Here is a 14,680-nt window from a genome sequence, read left to right on the forward strand (position 1 = left end):
CGTGATTAGGATATCGCTCGCCACCATTCCAAGTCAGTTAAAACTAAAGCCATCTTGTAAAGACTACAAAACAGCTAAAAGTCTTAAAACAACAAAGAAACCAATGCTCTTAGGAACGAAACGTATAATTGACGTACATTTTAAATGTATAGGTTATTTTATTATTAAATAGAGGGCGATTTTTTTATATAAAAAGTAGCTTGACTTTAGTCTTTTTTAGCAATTTTTTTCTCGTCAGAATTTTTTTCAAAATGCTTGGTATTTACACAGCAATGTTACAATGTATTTTACTGTGTTTATCCCTCGCTTGAACTTCATTGTACGAGGAATGCTAACAATACAATGGCCGCCCACGGTCCGCCAGGATCCTTTTCATGTCTCTGTGACGTAAGACGAGGGTTGGGCCGGAGGGGCATTTAAACAGATAAGTGAGCGCTAGTCAACACAAGCTTCGTGCAAGCTTCTCTTGTAGATGGGTGTGTGACCGGTTTCTCCCCGACAATTTGTGCACTTATTTTTGTGAGGGGTGATGGAGCAGTTGGGTAGTAGCAGTGGCAGCAGCATCTCCGATGAGTCCCAGGATATCTACCAGGGCACGCAGGTGAGGAAGGAGCCAGGGGTGTTCCATGTGCATCCTCTCGCAGGAGTCAATGCGCTATTTGTGCACGGTGAATGAATGGAGAATCCGGTGGTGGCCATCCACTGAGGAGGGTGCACTGCTCAAGAGTAGCGCCATCGTTAGGCGAGTGTGCATGCACAGAAGAGGTCACATTTGACGATCCGTGCATGCACAGGGGACGCAACTTTTATGACTGCAAGGGAACACTTGAGGTGCACAAGGCATGCGTGCGAGGGGACATCTACTGTATGTCGCCTCTCCTGAGCATGTACTGTGCATGCTCATGGTGGGAGACACGTAGGCGGGCAGCACATACATGCATGCACGGGAGGAGGCAGAAAATAGAAGTGGTGGGCAAGCCAACAAATTAATGGAGCCGAGCCAACGGTCCCGCTTGGCTTTAAGAGGACGTGTAGGAGCCCAGCCCGAAAATGTTTCCATGTAAGTCATGCAACACACCTCACGGAGAATAGAATAGTCTCTTTGAAATGTTAACAAATCTATGTAACATTTGGACGCTGCTATAATGCTTTACTTTATATCACCACTGTATTGAGAGGCGCTTATTAAAAGTTGTAGTTTTTAGGGCGAAGCCAATCAGACAGCGCGGTTGTCTAGTTTGTTAACGACTTATCAGGGACATTCAGAAAGCTTCCCTGGGAATGCATTCCACCTGTTGCTTGCCATTGTTTTTGTTGGCTTTTAACTCACATTTTCTGGCTTTCTGTTTGCTGGCTTTATTTGTTTTAGCTTGTCCAGCTTGAGTTCGTCCCTTCCCTTCCCTTGCCCAAAACTTATTTACAGTATCCTTCTGAGTGCTCACTTTATTTAACCGGGGGGGGGGGGGGTAATTTCACCCGCTGTTCTGGGGGGCGGGTGGGCTCGTCATGAGCAACAGTGGCTGTGTGCTCATGACGAGCTGAGCTTGTCACGGCCACACCCGTTTCTTTGGAACGCTCAGCACAGCGGGGGAATTAGCCCCGTGTGCGAGCGTTGGAGCCGTTATGACGAGCTCAGCTCATCATGAGCATGGGAGGGGTTAAACAGGATTTTAAATCTTGTTATTTTCTCACATTTGCTGTACATTCAAAGACTGAGGTCAAGTGTCAGCCCTTTAGCTTCCGTGGTAGCTTGGTGCCTACTTTTCTTTCTCTCACTTCAAAGTGAGAGGATTTATGTGACAGCCATGCTGGCTACTGCGGGTAATTCTGAAGTGTGGTGGAAACAAATATTTTAATACTATCAAATCAATACACTAAGTGATGACATTTACACACATAGTTTGCGCGCTGTTCTCCTTTATTAAGTATACAAAAGAGGGTTGCTGAACTGTTCCTATGGAGAGCTAGGGAAGATTTAGCTGGCGTGACCAAAGGTGTTTGAGTAACACCCTGGGGCATCCATTTTGTTGGATGTAGTTGCCTCACACACCCAAAAGGGTGTCATGCTTCATCATAGGCGGTTGCTCCTCGTCGGGGAGGCGGTGCAATCCCCGACGGGCTCACCTCGAAGAGGGGCTCTTTGGCGGAGATCTTTTTTCCAACAGCCTTATGGTGAGGTGGGGGTGTGTGGGCAGGATGGTGTTATTGTGAATAGGATATTAAAATGTAGCAAGGGGTACCGGAATTCACTTTATTCTGGGGGTCCCCTGGCTGCAATTAAAACGTGGGGCTAGCTCGCTAGGTATCAACAGGTTAGGTCGGGTGACCTAGATGAGACTAGAAGTGAAAGTGGTCGACATGTTTCTCGCAATGGGTATAATCACCCGCGATTCATCAGGACCTTACAAAAGTGAGGAAAAACATGCTAGTGTCATGTGTGTGGTGTATGTTACCTCTGTGGGTTCTCCTATGCCTACTGGTCAAGGACTATATGCCACATGAGGGGTCGGCGGGACAAAACATCAGGGATGAGCCCATGGGGTTTAGCTCGAATCGCCTGTGTCCGTGTTATCAGACCTACCCATCTCCGCCGAGTTTTATTAAGTGTAATGATCATTTTAATTGAGGGTGTGTTGATGGTAATGGCAGCACACTACCACACAATGCATATTTCACATTAACACCACTGCATTCTACACTGCACCACTTCACTCTGCGCCTCAGTCTATGCCTTTCTACAATACATCACTTTATGCCAGTACTCTCTACTCTACGCCAATGCTCGCTACACTACGCCACTACACTCTATGCTACTCTGATCTGCAACCCTGCACTCTACACCAATGCACTCTATGCTACACTAATTTACTGTGCACACTATGCCACTCCACTCTGCGCCGCTCCAGTCTACCGTGCACCATTCCAATCTACGCCACTACACTCTATCCTGCGCCACTCCACTCTCCCGTGCACCATTCCAATCTACGCCACTACACTCTATCCTGCGCCACTCCACTCTCCCGTGCACCATTCCAATCTACGCCACTTCACTCTGCGCCTCTCCACTCTACGCCACTAGAATCTACGCTGCACAACTCTACTCTGCGCCCCTCTTATCTACTCTGTACCAATCTTCACCACTGCACTCTACTCTAGCCACTGCACCACATGACAACGCACTCTACACCACTTTACTCAAAAACGATGCACTCTATGCCATTGCTCTCTGCATCCATCCACTGCGGGCTACGTCACTATACTCTTCTGTGCAATACTCTACGCCTCTACACTATTGTACTCTATGCCACTCTGCACCATTGTACTCCATGCCACTGTAATCTGCACAATTCTACTCACCTGCACTCAACATCAGTACGTTCTCATAGATGCCAAGGTTTCAAATTGCGATGTGACATCTTCATAGTTTCAGTGTAATTATAAGTGGCATTAGAATGACTGAGTGACACTTTCTCATGAGCAAAATCATGCAATGAATAAGGGGAAACCTAAATATGAGAAATTACACCCAACGAGAAATTGTTAGAAGATCTTAAAACTGCTATAAAGTACGAGACATGTAAGAAAGACTAGAGTCTGGGAAGGGGAGAGCAGTTTTATAGAAATTATGAGTGCTGTCATCAGTCTGAGCTAGCAGAGCCCCAAGCTCACTGCAGAACAGCCATGGCTTGGACAGGAAAGTAAAGAGTGTGGGTGTGGTGGGGACGCTTGGATTCTTGTAAGTTACAAGTTGAAACCCCTGATAGCACAGGGTGGGGATGGATGGGGAAAAAGAGGGCTGGCTGCCAAACTGCTGAGTTTTTGTGGCCGTTTCCAGTGACAGGATAGATCTGTGTTATATCTTTCACGATTTAATATTTTGCACTTTTTTTGTTAAAAGGTCATTTTTAGGTCGCAATTTGAAAACTACTGATATTTCCATTTTTAAACGGTACATCCCGCTAGTAGAAATACAATGCAAAACATTAAAGGCGGCTATGAGTGGGAGCCAGTTTACCTTGAGGTGAAAGGGCAGCGATATGCTCAGGGCGAGCTCCCGATTGTCCATGATACAACTTAGAGGCTGCAGATAGCACGTACCCAGCACTGAATTTGGTCAAGACAACCTGACAGACAGCTCAGGCACCACTTAACCCTTTCGATGCTGATGACGAGCTCAGCTCGTCATGATGCACAGTTGAGCTGTGCTGATGACGAGCTGAGCTCGTCATGAATACATACTAAGAGCAATTTACAGCACAGGGGGGGAAAACACCTAGCAGCCAAGGTGTTAAAGTCCTGACCCGGCCGCCCGCCCGCCAACAGCCTCAGTGACCAGGGCAGGACTACACAGACTGGCAGCAGGCAGCTGATCTCGCGCTAAGAGCTCCAGTTAAAAGCACATTTTTTGTAGATTAACATTTTAAAACTCTGGCACACACTGTTTAACTGACACTTCCTGTGAGCCATGGCAATTTGGGTTTACAGGCCCGTCAGGCCAGCCGCCTGTATCCTTAAGGTGCTAGCCTGTCACTCCCTCGGCAAACGCCTGTCGACCGCCCGAGCTCAGACTCACTCACATAGGCTCAGCAGCAGGAACAGCTGAGCTGCACAGTGTAGGCAGCGCTCCAGCGGCTGCCGGGGCCCGTTGGGTTGAGCCCTTCAGTCGCCTCGGTCATTGATATTAATTTACAGCGCACTGCCATGATTTTCCGCACTCTTAGCCAAGCAGGCTTCCCACAAAAGTGACGTATTGCACGTGCCTATTGGACACGGTCTCCTGAATGTCAGAATAAATGCTGTGTGGCCGTAATGTTCTCCCTTTATTAATACAATGTGGCAGCCAGTGAATTAGCAGCAACTAGCCAGCCTCCACGCCTGTCTGAAGCAGTGCACGGCCACTCCTTTATTTTAGTCAGCATTACCAGCACTACTGCGGCTAAGAAAGCAAGGCAGGTGCTGTGCCTGTTATGCGTGACTTCACATTTCAGTGCGGTAATGCGACCACCGCACTGAAATGAGTTTGTCTAACGCCTGATACTTGGCAGAGCTGTATACTATGCCACTCTACTATATACAACTGCACTCTACAACAGTCTACTCTGCAACACTGCATTCTCTGCCACTAACATCGATTCCACTACATTTTACGCCACTGCAGTCTACTCTGCACCACTCTTCTCTATGCCACTCTCCTCTGCATCACTCTACTCTTCGCCATTGCACTCTATGCCACTGCACTCTACACCACTGTATTCCACTCCGCACTATTCCTCTGTATGCTGCTCCTCTCTACACCACTCTTCTCTATGCCAATGCACTCTAATCCACTTTACTCAAAACTAGTACACGCTACGCCTCTGCAACACTACTCTAGGCCCCTACACAGTATCCCACAGCACTGTAAGCCACTGTACACCACTGCAATGTACAACAGGCTGCTCTGTACCACTGCACTCTTCGCCACTGCACTCCACTTCTGTCTAAGCCAATCCAGTACAATCTGACCCATTCCACTCTGCACCACTTCTCTATGCCACTCTACCCTGCTCCATTCTGCCCAGCAGCTCTCAATTCCACTTCACTCTACTCCACACCATTTTATGCCATTCCACTCTAAAACACTACTCCACTCTATGCCACTCCACTCTAAGCCATTCCACCCTATTACAATCTACTCTATTTTACTCCACTCAACACCATTCCACTTCCCTCAACTCTGACACTGTACTCCACTCTATGCCCTTCCATTCTACGACACTGCTCCCTCCAAGACACTCCACAATACTATGCGACTCCACTCCATGACACTCTACTTTACTCTACTCTACTCCTCTCTATTTAACACACCACTCTGCTCCACAACACTCTACTTTACGCTAATAACTTTTATCCATGCCGAAAGCTGCCAAGCTGATGTACAACATGGTTAAAACCTATTGGCAATGCTAATGGCTCTTTGAAAGGCGAGACCTATTGGCTTTGCCAATGCTTGTTGAGCATTAACTTAGAACGACTCCTGCCTTCGCCCTAGTTACAATGCTCTTAGTGAATTTAGAGGCAAGTCAGTTGTTGTGTGTCCAGATTCTTATAGATGGAGCAATAGTACAGTCTGTCAAATTAACCACAATACATTTTTGTACAGTTTGTATTTGGCGCTCCCAGATTTGAGGGCGCTTTTAAATGCAGTAATGCAGAAAGAGGTGTATCGGGGCAATAAAATATTTGCAGAAGATCACACAATTTTGTTAAGTGTGCAAGCCAGGATTAATCCGCTGATTTCACTTTGCACAAATCAGCCGCTAAATTGGTATTTATTTGTCTTCTTTTTACCTCCATTGTTAATATTTTGCCTTAAACTCTTTGTGCATGAGGGTAGAATGACTGAGGAAGACAGAAGCCACATGAAAGTTCGGCTTGAGGGTCTTGAGCTGAGACAGGCATCTGGCTCGAGCTTCCTATGGCTTACCCACCTCTCACAGAAAGGCACACTGTGCATAAATGGGGAGGCAGCACACATTTGAGTTGCACTTGCACAAACCCATATACATGCACACAAGGTTTGCATCTAGAGATCCAGTGTGCATGCAGGGGGACTACTCTGGGTGAAGGGCATACATTGTATTGAGAGAGAGAATGGTTAGGATTGTATTTTGCCTAGCAAGGGGAGGGTGGATCTGTGGCTGAGGAGTGCATTCACAGGTGAGTGCACTCATAGAATGCATCAGCAAAGGAAGAGTATCTACTGATTTATAATAAAATTTAGGAGTCACCTGGAGGCAGTGTGGGCATAAAAAGAGGAGTGGGACACGTAAGAATCCATTCAGACTAGCAGTGGATTGTGCAAGCATATGGGTTGCATCAGCATGGTGTGGAAAATGTGTGCTGGGGGGGGGGGGGGGGGGGGGGGAGTTTGGGCAAGGAAACCTAGGAGTGCAGTGTGCAGGTCAGAGTGCATCTCGAGGTGTATGGAGAGCTTCCAGCTGTAGAATGCACACACCTAGGTGGGCCTCATAGGTGTAGTTCATGCAGTGGAGAAGGTATATTATGGGATTTAGTATACTAGAAACACCCAAGTGTGCTCTTTTGTATGTGAGTAAATGCCCTGTAAGTGAGCACGAGCAGCTGTCAGCAAGCATTTAAGGTATATATCTTTAGGTCTCGCCTAGGCAGCGCTTGCGCTGTCTCTTCGAGACATTCTGTGTTCAGGATAAGGGCATGACGCTCCACCCACTTTCTGCCCACCTTTTTAATTGGCTCCTGTCCCTTGTAATTGGTGGCTTTTCATTGGTCAATATGCTTAGTAGTCCGTCCTTAGTACTGCCTTTCATCTTCTTTTAACCTCCAGTGAGGACACCCCCTGTTACATGTGTTGTTACTTGGTAGTCTTTAATTACAGTCTCTGAGCCCTATTTTCCTAAATAGCTTTGTCTTGCCTGCTGTTGCAGACAGGACAGCTCTCCCTCAGGGCGTATTTTTTTTTCTCATTTATCCAGTGCGGCATGCCTCTTCAAGTATAACGGCAGGGGCGCTTTTCTTTTGTTGTTTGCTGCCGAACACGGGCGCTTTATGTTCGTTTAAAAAAATATATATATATTCAGTGGTTCGACCCACGTGCTTTAGCTTTAAACAACTTAAGCTAAAGTGTGGGTGCCGCAATTGATTAAAAAATAAACAAAAGGGGGAAAAAATGTTCTCTATTTGTTTACTTTTAAAGCTTTTGCAGCACCTAATTTACTACATTGACCAGAGTCCTTAGGGGCGACACCGCCGGTGTGTAAATAGTGTGCGACCCCACCCCATTTGTAACTTTAAAGCTCCCTTGAGCAGCGGGCTGACGAGCCTGGGATCCCGCACCTACGCGCCTGAGTGGTACTATACCTGGCAGATATTGGCAGCCATCGGCAACCCCAGTACACGGCCTATCCCTGCTGATGAGGGGTAATACCCCGAAACACGTGTCCAAGGATGGTGAAGACCGCGAAGATAGCAGAAGATCGAAAGATGATGCATCACGAACACTTTACTACATTGACCAGAGTCCTTAGGGGTGACACCGCCGATGTGTGAGTAGTGTGCAACCCCACCCCCATTTGTAACCTAATTTTTATCTCCAGATGTTGAAAGCTAAAGGGCGGATGCCACAAACCTCTTGCATTTGCAACAGTTTGAGCTGTTTGCATTGTAAATGACGGTGCCTTTTATTTATGTGTTTATAAAACCTGCAATCTGTGTCTATGCACTGCTTGCAGTTTTTGTATACACAGAAATAAAAGGCATTATCATTTACAATGCCGATAGCTCAATCTCTCGCAAGTGTGAGACCTATTGCATTGCAAAATGTTCCAGGAAAAAGTTGTGAGTATGCAAATTCTCATTGGGAACGCCCATTGGTATATCCCAAGATTCCAAACAGGAGGTCAGACATGTTTGATAAGGCGGCATTATAGATACACTTCCATATGTTTGGCATGCTCTCCGACGTCCATTCCCATAATGCACTGGGGTTGGGAATCAAAAATTACCAGATCAAGGGGATGGACTAGAGAAGGCTAGGACAACATGCCCCTGTCCCCTCCTTCCCTTCGCTTAACAAGAGTATAGGCTTCTGTTTAGTATAGGCTTCTTCTAAACAGAAGCCAACCAGCGTGGTTGGACGCTGTGTGCACGCGCACCCAGCGTCCAACCACGCCCACCCTCCCCCATTCCCCACTACCTCTCCCCAGGCAGTGCAGTCTTGCTCTTAGCGAAGTTATTGAGTCCTGGGGAGATGAAATTGTTTGCCCTGGCTCACACGTTGTGGCGAAGCTGGAAAACTGAGATTAGTAATGTTTTAACCAAAGATCAGTGATCCAGTGCCTAGATCTCACCTCCTTGTGTATCGGTGGCTCGTAGCTGAATAAAGCAACTAGCCTTTATTCAGTTATTTGTCATACAAGTCAATCAAACCAACACATTGAGTGCTGTGCAATCCCGTCAGGGCACTTAAACTCTGAATGAATGTTGTAATGTCATACAACAGATCGATATACGCTATAGGTTATTTATATGCGCATGTATTTACTGTGCTGCAGGTTTTATTGTTAAAGCGCCTGAGAACAGTGCAAGCACTTTGATGCGCTGTAACAATATTTGTAGAGATAGCCCAGTCGTTCTATTTTTTTGTGTCTTATCGAAAGATGCATAAACTGTAAATGTATATACTGTATAAATTCCATATCATTGTCTTGCTTGCAATATTTTTTGCAGGAGCTATGGGTCAAATTTGAGTATGTTATGTTGATAGCTCAGTGTGTTAATGCACATGTTGCAGAGCATAGCACATAAACTGGAGAACAAAGGATCACCAGCATTTGCAATGCAACAGGTCTAACGTTTGTGAGTGAGCTCTTGGCATCGTAAATGACAATGCAAACACAAGGAGATGATGGACATAGCACTGAAACTTTTCTGACCCTCGCCCCAGTCATATCTGGGTTAAATCCATCATCGTTTCTTAGCTCACTTTGCATCCCCAGTTCACACCTAGCTATATGTAAATCAGCCTTGACCCTGTGCCTCATGGGAACAGCCCGGACTGGCAAGCCAGGTCTTCCCTGGACTGGAACAAGCATCCAGGAACCGGTTTCGGGGTAACACCCCTCATTCCTGGACATCTTCACAGAACTGAAGAACAGACGCTGCATGTGTGTCCGACCCAAAGTCTAAGACCCTTCTAGAAAATCTTGGAAACTTCAGCCTCATCCAGCAAGTTACTGAAGCTACCTACTCCACCGAACACCTATTGGACCCGATTATTTTTTTTTTTTTTCAGTTTGAAACCTCAGTCAACTATGATGTGGACAGAGCATCCCGTATCAGATTCAGCACACCCATCCCGCACTACCACAGATCTACTACCACCACCAGACCAGCACCCCTCCGCTGCAAAAGCATCACAGAAGAGGAGTGGGCTTCTGCTCTTTCTCGCTCTCTCTCCCTGGGCCCGAGAACACAGGCAACTTGCTGGAAGTCATTAAGAAACCCAAACTGCTGGATTACCACATGCGCTGACACTGGCTCCTCTCAAGTGCAACCCAAATGCCGGAGTCTTACTACAGGCCAGCTTGGTACAGAGGAACTCAGGCTGACAAACTGCCACTATGAAGCACTGGTGCACAAATGCAGAAAAACTTAAGACACCACAGACAAAGAGCTCTTCAAATCCGTCCGAAGATAATGCCATCAACACATACGGAACACCAAGAGCAAATCTTTTGCAGATCGCATAAACGCCGGCAGCAAAGAAATCTTCACCATCATAAACTCTTTAACTGCACCTCCCAATTCCTCGAGCAACATTGCACCGCAAGACCTTTGCAACAAGCTCTATGAATTTTTTGGTAGCATAATCCCCTCCATATACTGCAACTTCGACCCTCAGCAGACTATCACCATTGCAACTCAACTTTGCATCATGGCCGTCTTTCTGCAATCCCCTTACTTATCAGTGTATATGTTGTTCAGGATCAGTGGAGAAGTGTGGCTCACTGGTTAGAGGCGGCAGACCCTGAAGCAGAGATCAGGCCTGGGACCAGGGTTCAATTCCTGACGCAGCAGGGTCTAGGATCAATGTCCACGGACTCGATAAATCTCGCTTCGGCGCCTCCTCTAATCATAGGCCCCACGCCGCAACTCTGGGCAACAGCTTGCTTAATCTCCACAACGGCCCCACCAGTGCTGGGATGCCTGGCTCCGCCCCTCACAGGGAGAGCCAGGAAGGGTTCCACAGCCTAAGCACCGAGATACCCTCATGGGTGATTCAGCGCTATATACATCTATAACTATAACTCCTTTCCACCCTCAAGTGCTGACACCTTCGGTGACAGGCGCATGCCCTAGATACGTTAACGTGAAGCCCTGCAATAGCTGGCTCTGCTTCCCGTGTGCTCTTGGATACAAAGGCAGGTCGCACACCTGGCAGCTTGCAGGTTATGCCCTCCCTTGAGCCCTGCTTCCAGGTTTTTGACACATTAATCATCGTAGCCCGGTTACTCCAGCTGCTTCCTGCTGTCCTCTGGGGCACGGAGGTCCCGAGAGGGGGAGACTGGCAGCCCTGGTGAACATACCATGCACTCCCCTTTAACTCAAAGATGCTTATACATTTGCATACATGCTGTACCTGAAGACAATTTACACAGAGCTATTTAAAAAAAAAAATGTTTGTATTGGTACCCTTGGAGATTAACACCTTCCCCACCCGCACCTCCATCAGAGATTTTGTGTTCTGATACGGTGAACAGCGGGAAGGAGGAGTAGGGGTGGTACCTGGCAATTATCAGCCGCAAAACCTGATGTTATATTTTACCTCATGCTTGCCACAAGTGGCATTTAAAAGATTTATTTGCAGTTAAATCATTAAATAATGCCAACATGATCAATTACAGTAAACTCATGGGTGATTCATCCTGTAATAAAACCCCCCACAAAACCTAACCACTCGTCACAAAATATATACTAAGCAAAAAAAAAAGATATATGGTCAGTCATTTCATGATCCTACTTTTGTTGCATTCCCCACCCCCTTTAAAATGTATTATGCACTGTCAAAACAAAGAATTCCAACTACTATGGGTACACTGCAATGGCAATTTAACATGGAGTCATAAGTGTAAGTCTACAGCGGGAGCATGTAAACAATGCTTCAGAAATCTGTTTAGCTGCACTGAATTCTGCTGCTTGTGTACCACCACTTCCCCCGATCTACAAATCTTAACCTGCTAACAGTTCGAGCCTGATGGCTGCGTAATCAGGAGAAAACTAAAGTGTTGAGTATACGTATTCCTATAACCCTTTGTGTTCAGTATGTGCCCCTTTCTCTGCACACTACACACTCCTCCCAGTTGCAGTATTCTCTACATGCAATACACTCATTCTCATTGGACCATTTTCTACAGTCTGTGTGCACGCTCAATCCCATTACACCACTCTGTACAGTATGTAAACAGCCATAGGAATTTTCCTAGTCTCTATGAATATACTTTCAGTACCCCAATCTTTATAGCCTGTACTCCCTCAATACCAAGGGTTGGGGCCTTGCAGCAGCTCCATTAAGTTCAACACGCCATACTCTTCCGGTACAGCAAAAGTGTGAAATTAAATCTCTCCATTTTTTGAACCTACCTAAAGACTGCAGTGCACCACTCAAAGCCATTCTTCACAATAACGTTTTTCTTCAGCTGTATTAGTTGGTGTCCAACGCTTACAAAATGCTATTTGACCGACACCTGTTTGTTAAACATGTAAATGATGCACCCCAGACAATAAAGCGCAGTGAAAAGACTGCAAAATGGTTGAGCACCCTTCAGCACTACCAGCATTTCTCATCCTACCTGCACCAGTCCTGCAGCCAGAGAAGCGCTTACTGTTTGAAAAAGCTTCACACCAACAGTCAATTGGCATTTCCAGTGCAATATGTCTCGCATTTGCGAGAGTTTGAACTACTGGCATTGTAAATGACCATGCCTTTTTATTTATCGGTTTTGATAATGAACCCATAAATAAAAGGGCTTTGTCATTACAATGACAAAGCCCTTTTATTTATGGGTTCATTAATAAAAGTTCCCCCGCCCCCTCCACCAACGTCCGGACCTCCACACATACCCTCAACACACCTTTCACACCTACAGTGGGCATTAACACCCCGCTCGGCGCTGACAGCACAATCCCCACACTTAACACTCCCAACTTAGTCCAGCACCAGAATTACACGCATTCTGACAATTCCCCCCTTTTATCCCCCCCCATTCTCAGTCCTCACTACCCACCAATCAACTGCGCAGAACGTACTCCCTCTCTTAATTTAACGCCCCCTCCCCTTAACAGGATCATCTCCACTCCCACTCCCCCTCCTACTCTCAGCCCCTACTATCCTCCTTCCAACACAGCTACCAGTCTCCCAGCCTACACGTTGTCCCCCACGCCTACCGCCAATGCCCCCACCCATAACATCAATCTCCTCCCTACCCCATCCACTCCCCAACAGTCCAGAACCTCTCACCTCCCTAACCCTATCCCACGCTCCAACACAACGCAGACCTGCCCGAACACCAGCCCAACCCCCCGCCTGCACACAAATTCCCTGGCCAGCCAATCACCCCTGACTGCCACCCCCACCCCCACCACCTACCCTACGATGGAACTCATCATGGCCACCCTCACTCAGATCAAAGAAGACATCCAGGGCATCAAAGAACGACTCTCCACACGCCCTATACACCACCCAGCCACCTCCACCCCCCTTCCCAACCCGCCTCCTACCCCCCCGGCGGTCCCCCACCCTCACCACGCCCCACACCAGGCTTCAAACCCTGCTCATAGGCGCAGCAACTCCCGTAGTCCCCAGCATCGCCCCTGCAACGCCTCACACATCCACACCTCCCCGCCAAATGTGTCCCCCACCTCTCAGACTAACTCTCGCACTCAGCTATGCCCCAAGCTGACATCAATCCCAGCTCTTAATCGCAACAACCGCCCTCGCCGCACCCACAACTCTTCTTCTGACCTCGACACACTCACCCTTCTCCGCTCCTATGAACCAGCCCCCCAAACTCACACAAGCACCCTACACCGCAACATTCCCACGATACACCCAAATCCCCTTAGACCACCCACATTAAACAACAGAGCCTCCATCCCCAATAACCTTAGAGAAGTCCCTCTCTCGCTAGAACAATCTAACACCCTCTACACACCCCGTCTCAAATGCGCGCTTCTCAACTGCAGATCGGCGACGAAACACTCAGCAGCCATTGCTGATCTCCTCTTATCGCAGGGCCTTGACCTAATCATCTTGACTGAAACGTGGCTAACTGAATCCTCGACACCCATAATGGACATTCTGGTTCCTCCCAACTTCCACATTATCAGGCTCGACAGAACAGGCCAAATAGGTGGCGGAATCGCATGCATATACAAGAACAACCTCTCTGTTCAGAAAGTCAATTCCACATCCCTGCCATCCCCAACATCCTGTGAATACATCTGCCTCGACATTATTAGTGAGGGCAAACCGATATGCACTCTGCACAGCATATACCACCCACCCAGGGACAACCTCACCTTCTCCCAGCAAATCATGGATATGATCTCAACCAATTCCGGTCGCCAGCTCACCCAAATATACCTTGGTGACTTCAACCTCCGCTGGAATGATAGCAACGACGCAGTGGTAAACAGTCTTAAAAATTTCCTCGATGCCCTGAACCTCACCCAAATATGCAACAGTCCGACCCATGAGACAGGCTCTACCATCGACCTGATCATCTCCAAGGAGCATTCTATCCAACTCGAATCCATCCAACCTTGTGACTGGTCAGATCATCACATTATCACATTCTTTATCAACGAAAAAGTCAAAGTCAACCCTGTGCAACTCTCCAAGCCCAAGGTCTGGAAAAGAAACTCGAAAAAGCTCAACCCTGGCTCTCTGCCCCCTAACAGCTGCAATCTCCTACTCCCTCCTGCAGGCGCCTCGGACGTCCAAACTCTGACTGACCACTATCTCAACACTATGACTTCGATAATCAATGAGGCTGCACCTATGCAACTAAAAAGAGTCGCCCCTAAAATCTCCAAACCATGGTACGACGGGAGTCTCAACGAAGATAGAAGAGACATGCGAATGGCAGAACGGACCTGGAGA

General features: G+C 47.3%; 1 protein-coding gene across 1 annotated transcript in view; it reads left to right on the forward strand.

Moving 5' to 3' along the window:
• The first annotated feature begins 461 nt into the window (after nt 1–461).
• BATF2 (basic leucine zipper ATF-like transcription factor 2) overlaps nt 462–14,680 on the forward strand; it is a 60,946-nt gene continuing 46,727 nt past the window's right edge. The window contains exon 1 of the mRNA XM_086938163.1: nt 462–601. Coding sequence (XP_086794289.1) covers nt 530–601 — 72 coding nt within the window. The 5' untranslated portion in view covers nt 462–529. The remainder of the gene's footprint in view (nt 602–14,680) is intronic.

This window comes from Lissotriton vulgaris, chromosome 9 (genome assembly GCF_964263255.1).
Source record: "Lissotriton vulgaris chromosome 9, aLisVul1.2, whole genome shotgun sequence".
NCBI classification, from domain to species: domain Eukaryota; kingdom Metazoa; phylum Chordata; class Amphibia; order Caudata; family Salamandridae; genus Lissotriton; species Lissotriton vulgaris.